The 17,301-nt window shown below is 27.8% G+C and overlaps 5 protein-coding genes across 5 annotated transcripts; 2 read left to right on the top strand and 3 right to left on the bottom strand.

The window, feature by feature from the left end:
- Positions 1-3,055, bottom strand: Phum_PHUM193480 (uncharacterized protein; the record flags this gene model as incomplete). Its single annotated transcript, XM_002425293.1, has 10 exons — positions 1-156; positions 237-416; positions 499-685; positions 800-1,047; positions 1,125-1,264; positions 1,352-1,462; positions 1,560-1,717; positions 1,824-2,084; positions 2,175-2,388; positions 2,863-3,055. 10 exons carry the CDS (start codon positions 3,053-3,055, stop codon positions 1-3), a joined length of 1,848 nt encoding a protein of 615 aa, XP_002425338.1.
- A 923-nt stretch (positions 3,056-3,978) lies between these two features.
- Positions 3,979-7,435, top strand: Phum_PHUM193470 (beta-mannosidase precursor, putative; the record flags this gene model as incomplete). The annotated part of the gene is made up of 12 exons (XM_002425292.1): positions 3,979-4,018; positions 4,094-4,392; positions 4,466-4,671; positions 4,750-5,026; positions 5,096-5,458; positions 5,523-5,713; positions 5,782-5,972; positions 6,042-6,319; positions 6,400-6,547; positions 6,639-6,850; positions 6,938-7,120; positions 7,205-7,435. 12 exons carry the CDS (start codon positions 3,979-3,981, stop codon positions 7,433-7,435), a joined length of 2,619 nt encoding a protein of 872 aa, XP_002425337.1.
- Positions 7,436-7,654: 219 nt separating this feature from the next.
- Positions 7,655-8,983, bottom strand: Phum_PHUM193460 (uncharacterized protein; the record flags this gene model as incomplete). The annotated part of the gene is made up of 5 exons (XM_002425291.1): positions 7,655-7,875; positions 7,977-8,115; positions 8,201-8,461; positions 8,533-8,765; positions 8,905-8,983. 5 exons carry the CDS (start codon positions 8,981-8,983, stop codon positions 7,655-7,657), a joined length of 933 nt encoding a protein of 310 aa, XP_002425336.1.
- Positions 8,984-9,124: 141 nt separating this feature from the next.
- Positions 9,125-12,469, top strand: Phum_PHUM193450 (uncharacterized protein; the record flags this gene model as incomplete). The annotated part of the gene is made up of 11 exons (XM_002425290.1): positions 9,125-9,617; positions 9,727-9,916; positions 10,058-10,165; positions 10,231-10,471; positions 10,589-10,774; positions 10,855-11,104; positions 11,183-11,416; positions 11,494-11,692; positions 11,794-11,937; positions 12,062-12,243; positions 12,330-12,469. 11 exons carry the CDS (start codon positions 9,125-9,127, stop codon positions 12,467-12,469), a joined length of 2,367 nt encoding a protein of 788 aa, XP_002425335.1.
- Positions 12,470-15,745: 3,276 nt separating this feature from the next.
- On the bottom strand, positions 15,746-17,169 carry Phum_PHUM193440 (uncharacterized protein; the record flags this gene model as incomplete). Its single annotated transcript, XM_002425289.1, has 4 exons — positions 15,746-16,198; positions 16,280-16,670; positions 16,813-16,936; positions 17,019-17,169. 4 exons carry the CDS (start codon positions 17,167-17,169, stop codon positions 15,746-15,748), a joined length of 1,119 nt encoding a protein of 372 aa, XP_002425334.1.
- Positions 17,170-17,301: the final 132 nt, after the last annotated feature.

Genomic DNA, 17,301 nt, shown 5'->3' with positions numbered 1-17,301 from the left:
TTAAACTTTCTTATCGGTAACAGTTGTAGTTGTAGTACTAGTAGTAGTATTAGTGGTAGAGGGAGGAGAAGAAGAAGATTCATTTTTTACTTTTGTTTTGCCTCTTTCCGTCAATGATTTTCTATCCGTTTTTTCTTGTTCGCTCTGCCAATCCACCTAAAAAATAAAAAAATTTTTTTCGTTTTTATAAATCCTGATATCACAAGATGATGTTTATATAGATATCGCAATTTTACCTTCTGCTTGTGTTGTCTTATGGCGTCATAAACGCGATCCATAACCATTTTTTCAGTTAGGACTCCGTCTGATGACGCGTAAGCTGCAGCTTGCCAAGCAACTCCTAATTTTGCTATTTCTCGACCCGACATGCCTTCTGTCATTTCCGCCATTTTTGAACACAACGCACTGTAATCGAACTAGGGGGGAAAAAAATAATTCGAAGTTAGCAACTTCAAAAGTGACAAAGGAAAACTTTCTTATACCAATGATTATACTCACCTGTCCTACTTTAAGTCTTTTGGCTCCTTCTAAAGCAGGCTCTAAAACAAATTTATCAAAGTACAGCCTAACTAATCTTTCCCTTTCTTCTAATCCTGGCAAAGTAAATTCAACCATTTCGTCGAGCCTATCGTTGACAGCCCAATCAAATTGTTCTGGAGTGTTTGAAGCTAAAACTAACATGAATCTACAATACAAAAAAAAAAAAAAAACCCCCCGAGTTAAATCAAAATGCTCTTTTTATGAATCCAATCTGGTACCCCGATTAATATCAGGCTAGTAAAAGTTAAAAAAACATTACTTGTTAGATTGTTCACCGGTTCTATATAAAAAAGCATTTAAAGCTGCTCTTAAATCCTCAGAAATAGTTTCCGAACTTCTCTTTCTAAGGAATGCATCAGCTTCGTCCACGAATAATAAAAGACCTCTTCGAGAAGTGGTTGCCCAATCGAAAACTTTGTGAATGGCGGTAACTCCGTCACGTCCCATGGGTGCAACATCTCCTCCTGTTAATATAGCATAGTCCATTCCCGAATGAAGTGCTAATTTCTAAACATAAACATTTTTTCTTTAATATTTGTAACAGGCGTTAGGTTAAACGAAATTGAAAAACAGAAAATAATTACCTTAGCAAACATTGTTTTACCAGTTCCTGGCGGCCCGTGCATCAATATATTCCTGTACATTCCTCTATTCTGTTTAGTATTTTTAGTAGCTATTGCGATATCTCTAAGACGCTCCTCTAATTTTGGCGCCAAAACAACACCTAAAATTTTTTTTACACAATTATTATCAATACTAATGTTAAAATGTAATACCAAACGTGAATATAAAACTTGATTTAAACATGTACCTGATAATGCATCCGATGGTTTTCTTATCAATTTTTTAAAATTTTCTATCGGGTTAAATAAGCAGTCCATTAGGGAAAATCTAGAGGTTTCTCTGACTAAAGATGGTTTTCCTAATAACAAAAAAAAAAAAAAAAAAAAAATTTCATTAAAAATTTTTTAAAATCCAAATAGATTTCATCTTTGATAAATTAAAATCGATAAATTTACCTAATCTCGCTTCTAAAAATCTAGTCGCTAATGAAGTGCTTCCTTTGGCAGAGTAAAACCCTAAAGCCAAAAGAGAAAGACCTCCTACAGCTGTTAATACTTTATCCCAATCATTGAGTAAAGCATTCAAACCATTTCCAAACACATGACCAGCTGTTCTAAAAAAAAAAATTATCGAAAAAAATTTAGAAAACATTATAATTAATAACTTTAAATTTCTGAGGGGGTTTTTTTTTTTTTTTTTTTTTAATTATATAAATTTACATTATTGATTCGAGTTTAGTGGTTCTATCTTCTTTAGCTTTGAGTTTTATTTGTTCCAATGTTAAATCTTGATTTTCACGATCAACTTTGGCTTTGGCTCTCATTTCAGCTTCCAACTTTTTCAAATCAACTTCTTCTCTTCTTTTTAACTCATATTCAACTGTATCCCTTCTGAGTTGTTCTTGTTTCGCAACAGATTCTTCCTGCCTCCTAAGATTTTCTTCATTTGTTTTCCTCTGCTGCTGCAATTGATCTTCATACCTGAACAAACATTTTTTGATTGTATATTTTCAACAAAAAAAAAAAGGTTAAACAGAATTTGAAAGCTTTTTTAAAATTTGAAATATTAACCGTTTTCTAGCTAACTGATCTTGATACTGAGCCCTGAGTTGGTGTTGTTTCGTTTCTTCGGCAAGAGTTTTACGTTTTTCTTCATCTCCCACTCGTATTTGCTCAATTTTGGCTTGTTCAATGTGTGCTTCATATTCTTTCAATTTTTTATAATACTCTTGCTGCTTTGTTGCCTCCTGTTGTTTAGTCAATTCTAATATTTCTTTGGCATTTTCTAATAATAAAAATAATAACTTATTGTTAAGGACAAAGAGTAAAATGAGGTGGATGATGTAATAGTTTGAAATCTTTGCAATTGTGAAACTCCTAACTTTAGAAATATAATTTAACCAGCAAATAACATACATATTGTGAGTTAAAAAAGGAATGGACAAAATAAAAATAAATTAATATTTATATAAGAAATATAATTTTCAGAAAGACTTAATGTATAATATAATGTTAATGTAATAAACGTAAACATTTGAATAAAAAAAAGAGAATGTGATAATTTAAACCCTTTGAAACGTTTAGGGTAAATAAAACAATGTGCTTTTACAAATAGTTTATAAAAATTTATCAGAAAAAATTATTTATTTCATTATAAATTGAAAAAAGTAAAATATATCGAGGTAAAAACAAAAAAAAAAAAAAAATTCAAATTGATTGTTTTTTAAGGAATTTGATGGAAAAATAATATCTTTCTTACTAGATTTTTCTAATTCTCTAGCTGCCGCTGCCGCTCTTTCCAAAGCTACCGAATCAAAACGGTAAGCTTCCATTTTTTTCTTGTCTTTGGGCAAATCATCACCACTTCCATCTTCGGAACTAGGGGGATTGATGCCGGTTATACTTGAAAAATCCGAAGGGGTTTTTCTATTATATCCAAATAACCACGACATTATTAATTACGAATTAAAACTTAAAATTTAACGTGCACATAACAAATCATTAAATAACCTATTTCAGTAAGAAATAATTCATTGGCCGCATACTGCCATGTGATAATTAAAAGAGGTCGAAGTGCCGTGGCAGAAGATATTTCCACCACCTTCCCGAATGGAAAAAATCAGGAGCATAACGGAAGAATTTTTCGTACTAAAAAAATTCAATTCGGATTGTTTTTTTAAAACGAGATTTTATTAACGATGTAACAATTTACACATTATGTAATTCAAAGCTACGTATCATTTATTTAACTTTATTTTTTTAATTCGAACTATATTTTCATTTTAAAATGTCTATTCTTATTTAAGTTAACAGAATAATATTCGTTAGATATTTATTATAAGTAGTGAACGTAATGTAGTTGTTTTTTTTTTCAATGTTAAAATTTTTTTAAGACAATAAGTGCCAAAATTTATTCGTTAACAAAAAATTTACTTAAAAATTAACGTTTTAACTAATTAGTTATAAAAAAAAAATTATTAAATCGTTTATTTCCTTGAACGTGTAATTTAAAATGTGAATTTTATAAAGACATTTTTCTTATCTCTACTTGTTTATTGATAAACTTTACTGCTTTAAAAATTAACACTTCATTTACAAATTAAATCACTTCATTATACAGTAATGTTGTTTTTTTTTTTTTTTTTTTTTTTTTATACTACGCCAGACATTTTGAAAATTTACATAATTTGAAAAAAAAAAAAAAACTGATTGTGAATTACGTTAAAAATAATTTTTTTAATATTCACTCCAGATCATATACGCACAGCGTTTATTTTAAAGCATTGAAATATGAATAAAATATATTTTTTATTATTTTTCATTATAAAATTGATCAAGAGTGAAATTTTGATAAGTTTAAATTCAAATAATAATAATGATTATACGTGGACAGTTCGGAATCGAAACAAAAGTAAGTAAAAATCATAAATTACACTTTAATAATAATTTTATTTATGATTTAGTTTTATTAATTGAATTTAATTTTACAGGTATAGAAATAAAAGGAAACGTGCCAGGAGGAATTTACACGGATCTGAAAAACGCGAAAATATTGGATGACGATTTATTTTATAGATTTAACGACATCGATTACCGATGGGTATCAAAAGAAAATTGGACGTATTCGACTTCGTTTGACGTTTTTCCAGAAGTTTTAGAAAAAAAAAATATCAATTTGGTATTTCATGGTATCGATACCGTTGGAGACATTTATTTAAATGAAAATTTTTTGGGGACCGTCAATAACATGTTCGTACGTCACGTAATACCAATTAAAAGTGTCATAAATGTAAGTTTAAACGTCCCCCCCTTCCCACCGTTATTTTAAAAATGTTTGACACAATTATTTTATTACTTTTTAGGAGAAGAACAATAACCTTAAGATTTCCCTTAAATCACCCATATACGAAGCTAATAAATTAGCCGATTTACAAAAAAAAAAATATTCCATTCCACCTGAGTGCACTCCGGATTCGTACAATGGCGAATGTCACGTCAATTTCCTAAGGAAAATGCAAGCTTCTTTTGCTTGGGATTGGGGTCCGGCATTTCCCTCAGTTGGAATCTGGTAATATCATTTGATTTGTCCACCATTTAAAATCTAAAAAACAAAAAAATGTAATAATAATAATAATTAAATAAATAGGAAACCCGTTGAAATCGAAGCTTATGATTTGGGAGTGATTCGAGATATACAAGCAACTCCAAAAAAATTCAATGAAACGACTTGGTCAGTTCAATTAAAGTTTTTTGCCGAATTAGTTGATAAAAACATTCCAGAACATGTTTTTTCGGGTCATTTGTCACACGATGACGATTTAAATAGAAATTTAAATATTGAATTAACACGAGAAAAATACGAAAACGATGATTCATCAACGATCAACAATTATATTTATTCGACAACTTTTTTCCTTTCCGAAGTAAGTAATGAAATAAATTTAAAGAATTACGGTAAAAAAAAAATTAAAAAAAAAAACTATTTACTGCAGTCTGATATAAAATTATGGTGGCCAAATGGTTTTGGAGACAGTCAATTATATAACGTTACCATAATGATGAAAATGATAAATGGAACTGAATCTTCAAAAAAAACTATTAAAATTGGATTTAGAACTATCGAACTGATTCAAGAAGAAATCACGCCGGGAATGAAAGGTTTAAGTTTTTATTTTAAAATAAATGGCATTCCCATTTTCGCAAAGGGTTCCAATTGGATACCAGGACATATTTTACCCGAGTTGAGTTACAACGAAACAATGATTCGTCAAACGTTAGAATCAGCCAAACAAGCAAACATGAACATGCTGAGAGTTTGGGGAGGAGGTTTATACGAGTCAGACTTTTTCTATCAGGTGATTATAATATTTTAAAAATTAAAAAATAATATTTCTTTTAAATAACGAATTGTTATTTCAGACAGCAGATGAACTCGGTATTCTTATTTGGCAAGATATGATGTTTGCCTGTGCCATGTATCCAGCAGAAGATGATTTTCTTAAAAATGTGAAAACGGAAATTCGACAACAAATAAGAAGACTTCAACATCATCCGAGTATTGCTCTATGGGCAGGAAATAATGAAAATGAAGCTGCATTAAGAGGAAATTGGTAAATCTAATTTTTATTTTATTTTAAATTTTTTATTGTTAATTTTACACCGTTTTTTTTTGTTTCAGGTACAACACGAAGAACAACTTCGATTTATTCAAAAAGGATTACGTAACTCTTTACGTGGATACCATACGATCTGTCGTATTGGAAAACGACGATTCGAGGTCATATTTAACATCAAGTCCTTCAAACGGTTTAGAATCGGAAAAAGAAGGTCATATAGCAGAAGATCCATATAGTGCTCTCTATGGAGATGGTGAGAGAATTTAATTTAACTGCGATAATTTAAAAGTTATTGATAAAAATTTTATTTATTTATTTTTAGTTCATTATTACAACTACATTTTTGACGGTTGGATTGATTATTTATATCCCGACACGAGATTTGGTTCCGAATATGGTTTTCAATCCATGCCTTCGTTTAATAGCATTTCTTCGATAAGCCTGCCATCCGATAGGAAACTAGATAGTGACTTCACGAATAAAAGACAACATCTTCCAAACGGAAACAATTTTATGAAAAATTTAATTCTTCAACAACTTCCTTTGCCAAATGACGATGGCTCCGAATCATTTTACAAAACATTCATTTACTACAGTCAGGTTTGGAAAAAAAAATAAAAAATAAAAGTAAAAATGGCGATTACCGTTAAAAAAAATTTTTTTTTTTTCCCCAACCCTAGATATCGCAAGCTATGAGTACAAAAACGGAAACTGAAAAATTAAGAAGGGATCGTAATAAACTGACACGGGATAATAAGGGACACACGATGGGAGCCATGTATTGGCAATTAAACGATGTTTGGCAAGCTCCTAGTTGGTCATCCATTGGTAATTTCGATTAATATTTTTTTTAAACAACAGAATAAATATGGCATCTTATTTTATCCAAAAACTAATTGAAAACAATCATTCATTTTAGAATTCGGTGGAAAATGGAAAATGCTTCATTACTACGCCGTGAAATTTTTTTCTCCGGTGCTCGTGTCACCAGAAACCACAAGGCACGGTCTTATAAATGTTTTTTTAATATCGGATTTATTAAACGACGTTCCCAATGCAAATCTAACCGTTTTTGTATACTCGTGGAATGATTTTACCCCCAGGCTAATCATTTCATCACAAATGTTTTTGGTACGATTCCCGATTTAAATCAATCGATTCGTATTTTATTTTTTCATAATTCTAACGGTTTTTTTTTCTTCTTTTTTTTTTTCAAAGGAAAAAGCTTCCGCCAAAATTTACGCGAGATACGAAATGGAAAAACTATTGAATGATGGAAATTGTAATAAATACGAGTGTTTTATATATTTTAAACTCGAATCAACTAATTTTGTCTCCGATAATGTTTTGTATCCTTGTAAACTTTATGAAATACAGAATTTAAAATCGCCAAATTTGGAAGTAATTTTTTTTTTTTTGTTTAAATTCGTACCTGTATCGCAACGTTAAAGAACCTTTTTCAAAATGAAACTTTTTTAATTTCAGATCACGTCCGTGAAAAAATCTCAGAATACGAATGAAGCAACAATTACAATAACTACAGATAAAATAGCTCCTTTTGTATGGCTGGAAACTGAAGAAAAAGGAGAATTTTCCGATAATGGTTTTATTCTTTTAAAACCAAATTTTAATTTAAAATTTAAAAAAAATATCAACAATGAAACGATTAATATTGAAAAATTAAAACAAACTCTAACAGTACGATCTCTCGTATAAATTTAAATTCGATTCTGCTTACACTTTATGGTAAGTATAAATTTTTGTTGAAAGATATTTTGCAAACATATTAAAATTAAATGATTATTAATAGTTTTTTTTTTTAGGAAAATTTATGTTTTAAAGAACTGACTTACCATAAAATAAATTCATGTGAAGTTTAGTTGCGAGTATCACATCAGTATCCAATTACTCGTTTTAAATGAGTTGAAAAATATTTCATACTGTTTCACTTTCAGAGCTAGATGAAGATACATATTCTGGAACTAACGTGCTGGGTTTTTTAATCACTACACCAAGTTTACTTCTGCTTAAAGCCGTTTCTTTTAAATGCTTTTCAGCACGGAGTCCTGTAAATACTGTGGATCGACCCGTACTTGATGGTAATGCTGGTTTCATCATAATATTTTTTCTAGTTTCTTCTAATTTTTCAGATATGTCTAAAATAAAATTTTAATTTCAAACAAATTGAATGCATTTAACAATTGTCATAGGTATTTATTTGTGATGCTCAATTATTATTAACTAGAAGTTTCCTTACCCTGTGAAGGTTTCAATGATAAAAGAGAAGCTAATTTAACATCATCAGGATGTTCAGGTAATAAATCTATGCTTAATGAATTTTTTTTTATTATTTGTCTACTTTGAGCTTCTTCTGCTTCTTTTTTTCTTTTGAAAGCCTGTTAAAAATGCAGGAAATTTTAATGAAAATTTTTTTTTTTTAAATTTCACTTAAAATTTCAAATTTAAATTCATTTTTCTTACTCTAAAACTCCTTCTCAATGCTGAATTGGCTAGAAAATCATCTTTCCAAACATCATCATTTCTTTGTAATAATTTATTTAATACCGGATTTTGTTTTTTACTCGTACTCTCATCTTTGCTCGTGTGTTCTAATTTAAACATGGCATCATCAAATAATTTTTTAGATGTTTCTTTATCCTCAGGTACTACCTGTTCATTTTGAGTAGGATCCCACCTGCTTTCTTGTCTTCTAGCTCCAGATACTATAACATAATCTAAATTCTAAGAAAATGATTACAAATTTTTATTAATTTTTAAAAAAGAAGATTAATGTGTGACATTCGTATACATACCCCAGGATCGGTTTTTATTTCAAAATGATTATCACATAAATGACATTTCATTCGAAATTGATAAATGGGTGTAGTGTAATACATTCCTATCTTTTTTTTTTCTGCATTGTATCTGACACCCATTCCGATGTGATTTCCACAACCATCACACCAAATGTTATATGGCATTTCAAATCTGATAATAAGAATCCCCATATGTAATTTTCTGGCTCTTTCTCGCAAAGCATGAGTTCCTGTAAAAAAAAAAAAAAAAATTACTCAAGTAAATTTTAATAAATTTTATTATTTCTATTTTCCATATTAATGATATAATTAAATTTTTAAGGCATTTTTTATTTACTGTTTTTGATTAATTATTAACCCAAAATTTACCTTGAAATTTGTTAATTCCTCCTTTTTTGGGATCATAATCCGGAGGGTAATACAAATTTGTTCCTTTCCTTTCTCCCATTTTGTAGAGTTATAATTAAATAAACTTATATTTAATAATAAAATTATTTTGTAAAAATTACAAAAAAAAAATAAGTCTACTTTACTGTGTGTTTACAAAATTTTATTTTTTTAATAGTTGGTAGTACATATAAATTACAAAATGGCGAGGTTTGATGCAGATAATTTGACTGACAGTGAATTACGTTCAAAATTAGCAGAATATGGACATCCCGTTGGTCCAGTGACTGAAACTACACGTAAAATTTTATTAAAAAAACTTAAAATATTAATGAAACAAAAGAGCACTTCATTAAATTCAAATAGAAGTTTAGCACAATTTAGTTCGGCTGATGAGTCCGGATCAGATACTGACCAAAATGGCGGCAATAGAAATTTGGGAAGAGTTTCCATGCCGCCTCCTAGTAGTTATAGATCGACAAAGCGTAAATCAATTTCAAGGAATTGTGTACCCGATTCTTCTGTGCCTTCTATATCAAAAGTATCTTGTTCAACTCCAATTAATCAAAATCGAAATAATATCGATTTCAAAATATCTAGGTTTAGCACTCCGAATTATTCTACAAAACAACCTTTATATTCAACTATAGTGAAACCGAGCAGTACTTCAACTTCCTCATTTGATTTTGACTCAGGTAAGTTTAAATCAAATTAAAATTTCAATCTCATTCATAGTTTCTTTTAAAATTTATTGTATTTATCATGGTGCTAAGTTTGTTATTTTGATTGTATGCATTCTTTTAGGGTCTGATTCTGATGTGCCTGATTTTAAAAATTCATCACCAATACTTAGAAGGAAAAGTGGCTTATCTTATGGTAGTTTATCAAGTTACAGATCAAGACTTAATAATACAAATACGAGAAATTTCATATCAAAAACTCCATCGGATTTGTTGTCCCATAGGTTGAAAAATGATTTCAAAAAGGAATCAAGGTATTTTGTATTACAAACATTTTTTTTTTTTTTTTTTAATTAGAATTTGTGACGATTTTATAATCGGAAACATAAATTTGTTTTTTTTTTTTTTTTTTACAGACCATTTTTTTCAAATTTTGTTGGTCGTCTAGGTAATAGAGGTGGTACTTTAAATCCTTTAGATATTAAGGAAAGTGATGCAGAAGATGATGTTATTACAGATAAATGGAAAAATGTTAATATTGCCTCTAAGACTTTTAACTTCAGGTAATTTCTTTTTTAAATAAAATATAACTTTCATAAAGTAATGAATCTTTTACTTACTTTTTCAGAGACTGGACAAAACCAATTAAATCAGTATTGCAATATGCAAATTTAAAAAACATTTCAACTAGTGGCAGTAGTAAAACATGGTACAGTAGCAAAAGTCAGTTATTGTCAATGATTCTGTTAGGATTGTTTCTACTGTTTTTTGGATGGCTTGCATTAGCTTATTTTAAAGTGAGCCAAAGGGCAGGGATTGGTGGAAAATCAGTTCACAACTATCCGATATGCAGTGATGAACAACCAGGGGTAATAATTCATAAATATAATTTTAAATTTAAATGTAAATTTTTTTAAATTCCTAAATTTAAATGTAAATTTTTTTAAATTCCTAAATTTAAAAGTTTTTTTTTCTTTTTTTTACAGGATAACTGTATTCCTAAACAAGATTTATCATATGCTATAAGATTGTACAAAGATGTTCATTTAGAATTACAAGCTCGAAATTTAAGATATGTTTGTGGGCCTCCTCTGGAAGATGGATCCATGCCAAAACCTTACATGACAGAAAGAGAAATATTTAACTTTTTGTTACGAACCAGACGAGACAATGTAATAAGAAAAAAAATTCTAATATGCTTGTTAAACTTTTTGTTTTTTGAACTTAAAAAAAAAACATTGTTTTCTTTTAGGAATTGAAATCTTTGAAAAACGGTATAGGAAACTTGAAACTTTTGATTTGGGCAAATAAACACTGGGGCATATCTTTAAAAGAAGAGTCTGATTATCCCGTTAAGGGTTACATAGCTGAAGATGTTGGTCCTAGCGACATTAAAAATAATGCTTACATATTCGAAAGTAGATATTTATCAATTCCTTGGACTTGTTACCTCATGAGACTTTTTTATAAAGCCCTGTTTACGATAGCCGTTACTGCATTCGGTAGATAATTAATATTTAATAATAATCTGCTTACTTAAAATTCATTTAATAAAAAAATTTTTTGTTTTTTTTTTTTAGCCGGTGTTATATTGTATTTCCTGGTTGTCATCTGGAGATATTATAAGCGGTCCAAAAAAGAAGAAAATGATAAAACCATGGCAATCGTGGAAAAAATTTTAGAATACATGTCAGAATCTGCTGATAGAGCGAATAGCGGAATTGACTCTAACGGTTCCCTGACGAGTATTCCACAAGATTATGTTTCCGTCCGACACGTGCACGACACGTTAATACATCCAACGGAGAGACAAAGTAAATAATTATTATTTAATTTCTTCTATTGGAATCTGTAAATTTTAAATTTCACTTTATTGTTATAATAATTTTAGAAATGGCAAATATTTGGGATAAAGCCGTCAAATTTATCGAAGAAAACGAATCCAGAATAAGAACGGAAGTTCAACAAGTTTGGGGAGAAAATACGAGGGTTTGGAGATGGCTCGGACCAACAATAAATAAACCCACAAACAATTCACAAATGGACGCGGATTCCGGAAATGAATCATCCAATCAACTTTATCCAGATTTGTAAGTATTTCAAACATCATCAGTGTTTTTTTTTTTTTTTTTATCAATCATTGCAATTATTTGTCGCACGCAAAAAATTTTCCATTTAACTTTTTTTAAAGGTCCAGTTTGAAAGCAGAAGCTAAAAGATGTTCGGACAGAGTTTGGCAAGGAGAAGCTTTCGAAACTTCAGAAGGATCCATGAATTCTTTACCGTTGTCACCTACGCAGTGCCTAAAAATCAGACATATGTTTAAACATGACAAGTAATTATTAAAATCGTGTCACCAGATTTAAATTTTTTGAGAATATTTATATATATATCGAATGACTTTTGCCACGTTTTTTTTTTTTTTTTTAATTAACAAAAAGAATTTAATTTTTTTTTAGGGATTACGGTCCGGATTGGATTTTAAAAGTAAAAGATGCAATCGTTGAAAAATGCGAAGGTTCGAAAATCGTTCACCTTTCCGTCGATAAGGAATCGAAGGAAGGTTGCGTTTACGTTAAATGCGCCTCACCTTTAGATGCGGGAATCGCTTACAGGCAATTACACGGATCTTGGTTCGATGGTTAATATTCATTTTTTTTTTTTTTTTTTATTTCCAATTCCTACTAAGATATAAAATAATTTTTTTCCTAATAAATAAATTTTCAGGGGCTTTAATAACGGTTAAATATTTGCGGTTGGAAAGATATCACGAACGTTTTCCCGATTCAACGTATGCAAGGACGCCACTTCGACCCTCTAACAATCTCAGATTGAGTTTACAAGGAACATCATCATCATCATCATAATAATAATAATTTGTTTTAAAAAGAAAATTAACAATAAATTTATTATAATTAATTAATAATATATATTGATTTCAGTGCCTGTTGATGAAAAAACAAAAAACAATAAATATATATTAAAATAGTAAATTTTGTTTTACTCGTTCTTTTTTTTTTTTTTTTTTTAATGGTTGTTAATTTGAACTTTTTTTTTTTTTTTTTTTTTATTTATAATAAAAAACTGTTTTTATATTTATTTAAAAGAATTTTTATTAAAAAACATTAAATTTCTGTTTTTATAAGGATTGTTACATTTAAAACTTGAAAAAAAAATTTTAATTTTTTAATTATTAATAATAATTATGTTATATGTTATAATAATAATAATAATAATAATAATAATAATTTGTTTTGATTATTTAACGAATTGTGATGAAATATTTAAATATTGTATTTATTTAAAATTTTGGTATACCTTTGAAGAATGTCAACCCTTAAATTGTCTGTTCATGTTATAATTATTATTATTATTTTTTCTTAAAAATTAATAAGACTTTTGAATCATTAAAAAAGAAATTAATTAGATTAAGTAAAGGAAAAAAAAAAAAAAAAGGAAGAAGGGAAAAATAAGTACAGAAGTAGGGAGTTGTTAGTCCTCCTTTTTTTTTTTTTTTTTTTTTATAAAATCGAAAATGACTGAAATTAATCTTAAAAGTAATAAATATCTCCAGGAAGAAAAGAAAAGAAAAGGAAAGAAGAAGAAAAAAAAAACTTATTGCATAGAATATTTTAGAATTTTTAAATAAATGACAACAAAAAAAAATATAAAAAGAACCCAATCTCTTATTAGGTTTATATAAAGTATTTAATCTTTTTAAAAATTATTATGTATATATATATATATTCTCAGAGGAATATATTTTTTAATGCGTCGTTACAATTTTTAAAAACCTGTCATTTAAAAAGAAGGAAATAGGGAAAACAATTTTGATGTTTTTTTTTTTTTTTAACTAACGACTTACGTTTGGTTTGATTAAATAAATCTATGTTACGGGGAAAAAAAAAAAGTTTTCGAAACGAAATAAAAAAAAAAAAATTTTTTTATAATTGCGTCAAATATGGAATATAGAATGAGTGGAAAATGAAACCCTTAATAGTGGGTAGAGAAAACACGTTTAAAAGTTGGACCGAAAGGAAAAAATTTATGTAAATTAATGGAAATAAGTGAAATTTTAACTTGGGGGGGAAAAAAAGGAAAAAAAATTCTCGTATTAAGTTATAAAATTTTCACTTTGAATTTCATGACGAAACATGTGCAGCTTTCATTTTTTTTTTTTTTCTCCACATAAACGTAATTTTTTAAAATCACAATCGAAAATAAAACTTATTAAAACAATAAAAATTTATCACCCAACAAATTATTAATCTTAATTAATTCGTTTTTTAAAAATAAAATTAAAATTTATAACCTATTTACAAACCGAACGTTGTTGTTATTGTTGTTTACTAATTATGATAATTGTTAGAAAATTTTGGCGCGGATTTTTTTGTTTGCTTAATAAAAGGTAGCAAAATATAAATAATAGCAAATTTACTACGGTTCAAAGGATCAAAACCATTTTGGCGGTTAAAGTGGTGTGGTAATGTATTGTTTTTTATATCATTTATTTTCGAACATGTTAATTTCGATAATTAATTACTAGTATCGTTAATAATAAAAATCAATAAATAATTATTAAAGTTTTAATAAATGGAATAGAGTAAATGTATAGGGAAAAAAAAGAAGATAATAATAATACGAGATGAAAATGAATTTTTTTTTTTTTTTGGGGGTGATTTGAATCAAAATGGGTTTACATAACGTTCGAATTTTATTTATTTATTTTTTTCTGTCTCTTTTTCTCTCGTTTTAACAGTCAAAACGACAAAAATTAAACCGGGCAGATTAATTTATGGGAAAATATTGAAACCAGATGAATGATGAGTTCAAAAAGAAAAAAAAAAAAAAAAAAAAAAAAGCTTTAGTTGCAAATTAGAAAAAAAAAAAAATGGTGTGAGTATTTGTAGCTTTTTTTTTTCAAAAAAAAAAAAAAATTGTTAATCCCCATTCTCTTTTTCCTCGCATCTGAATCTCTTTTTCTCTTTTTTCGTTTTAAATTTTCGCTTATTTCCTTTTTTTTTTTTTTTAGATATATTGTGCCTCTCAAAATCATCAATTTTCGTATTAGAGGATGAGTGGAAGAGCGTATAAAAAAAAAAAAACAATTTTAATTTCATCAAGATCACGATAAAAAATCAAAATGGCCGCACATTTAGCCTTTAATTGGCAAAATTTTTGCTGATAGAATATTAAGGTTTTTTTTTTTTTTTTTTTTTACTGTCATAAACTTTTTTTCCTTTTTTTGTTAAAATCTATTTAATTAATTCTAAAATTGATTTAAATTTAAACAGAGTGAACTATATGAGATTTTATTGAAATTTTAACTTTTTTTAGAAAAAATTTCAATATTATCAAAAAAAAAAAAAATTGCATTTTGGCAATTCAATAATGTTGAAATGTTTTTTGGCTACAATTATTATTTTATTTTGTTCTCATAAACTTGTTTCACTTACACATATCAATTGATAATAATAATAATTATTCATTTTGATGATTTTCAATAAATAATGTTAATTTTATTTTATTTATTTTCAGATACACAGATTATGTATGTGGAGGATAATTATTGCATTAACCAATCAATCATTCATTCATTCATGGATTAGCAGTTATGTACACTTATGTAGACATTGTTTATAATGCAAGTATTTTTCTAAACACCATTTTATTATTATTATTATTAATAATGTTTTCATTCAAATATGCCATCTCACTTATAAATTAAATTAAAATTTTTTATTTCTCATTATATTTATAATATGATTGTTTTGCTATTTGTTTGTGTAATAATAACAACAACAACAACACAACCGCAAACAAGATTACTTTTAATATTTATTTGATTGTTTAATGTAAATTTAATTAATTTTCATTGTGTAAACATATATTTATGTATAGGAACAGGTGTAAATGAAATGAAACAAAAAAAAATTTAGATTTTAATGGTAACATTTATATTTAATTAATTTCTACAAATGTTCAGAAAAAAAAAGAATTTACAATAGTTTTCAAGCATTTAAATATTCTAAAAAAAAAATTATTTATTAACCTTTCTAAAGCTTTGAATTTATTTTTATTACAGGTATTAAGAACAATATGAATGATTAGTCATTCCCACTGTTTGGATGAATGGTTCCTCTCTATTCTACTGTTAAAAGTTTAGAAGAATTTTCATCAGAATTGGTAATCACATTTGTTTTTTCATATTCTTTGTCATTTTCCTGTTTAAAATAATCTACAACTAATTCTAATCCGATTAAAGCTCTTAAATCTTTATTTTCAGGTACCTTTTCGGACAATGACGTTTCTTCATTTTCCTTGCTACCAAGAGATTTGTATATACGTTTTAAACTCGTATTAACGTAATGTACATTTGGTAAGTTTTTTCTTTTTTTATATTTTTTAATAATTTTCTCGTTGTTTTTAGATGTCGGTACGGTAAACGCGGAATTGTGTCTGCTTACAAAAGAAGAAGAAGAAGAAGAAGAAGTGTTAAAATCTTCATTATTGTTATTGCGAAATAAGGGAGTGTATATATTATCGTTGTTAAAATGATCGGTTGCTAGGTTCCGGTTCCAAAAGTGAGCGGAAACCTGGAAAATTTATTTGGTTTCGTCACTTTTTTAATTTTGATTGACAACCGAATGTGATCCAACTTCAAGGAGTTTACCCACCCGAAAGTCAATAAAAAAATGAAATGGATCGATTCCGTAGGGTGGATGAGGCGGATATAAAAGGGGATACCACAAAGGAGGAGGAGGAGGAGGAGGAGGTCCTGGTGGTGTTAATTCTCCTGTTGTATTCACAGATTCCGAATCGGTTTTTATACTTGAATTAGCCAATTTTTCAACGGTAAAATTACTAGAACTCAATTTGTTTCCGGGTTGATATTTTTTATTTTCATTTCCATTTATAAAATATTTTTTATTTGTTATTTTTTCCGTCGGATTTTTAGACTTTTCTTCAACCTGTTTCGGTATTGTTAATTCAAGGGGTTTTTCTTTTAAATCGTGAGAAAATGATTTTGGAGGTGTTAATTCTCTCCAAGATCGTTTTCTCTGTCTCCTGCTTTGAGCCTAATCAAAATAAACAAATAATCAAAATTCGAAAAAATAATAATAATAATAAAATTATAGAGAAAAACAAACTTACTTGTTGTATTTTATAATTTTGCCTTTCTGTTTTAGCTTGTACAAAACTTTTCAACATTTCACTGAAAAAAAATGTTTGCGGTACTAATGGTATGTTGTAAAGATAGGGAGGAGTTGCTGCTAACAATAACGATACTAAATCTCCATTTCTAACGTCGCTTGGTTTTGTACCAGAAGTACCTGAACAAATTATTATACTTTTTGGTTTTTCTTTTTCAACAACAACAACAAACACAAACGGTACGTTAACATATAATCTTACCCTCTTTTAATTGATTCGGACAATTTTTACATTCAGGTTCGTTAACATCATTTCGAACTTCAAAATATGTTTTTTCATTTTCGATTTTAACATCGTCATCTTTATTCGATGATACAAATTCTTTTCCTTCGTCATTTTTTTGATATTCCATTTTACAAATAATATAATAATAATAATAATTTTTTTTTTTTATCGTAGGAAAACCCCGGAAAATTTTTTTTTTAAATTTTCAAATAAATAATTATTCAAAACCTACAAAAAAATTAAAAAAAAAAAAAAAAAA

Source organism: Pediculus humanus, genomic scaffold (genome assembly GCF_000006295.1).
Source record: "Pediculus humanus corporis 1103172107542 genomic scaffold, whole genome shotgun sequence".
NCBI classification, from domain to species: Eukaryota; Metazoa; Arthropoda; class Insecta; order Psocodea; family Pediculidae; genus Pediculus; species Pediculus humanus.
This window is presented reverse-complemented; position numbering and strand designations above follow the sequence as displayed.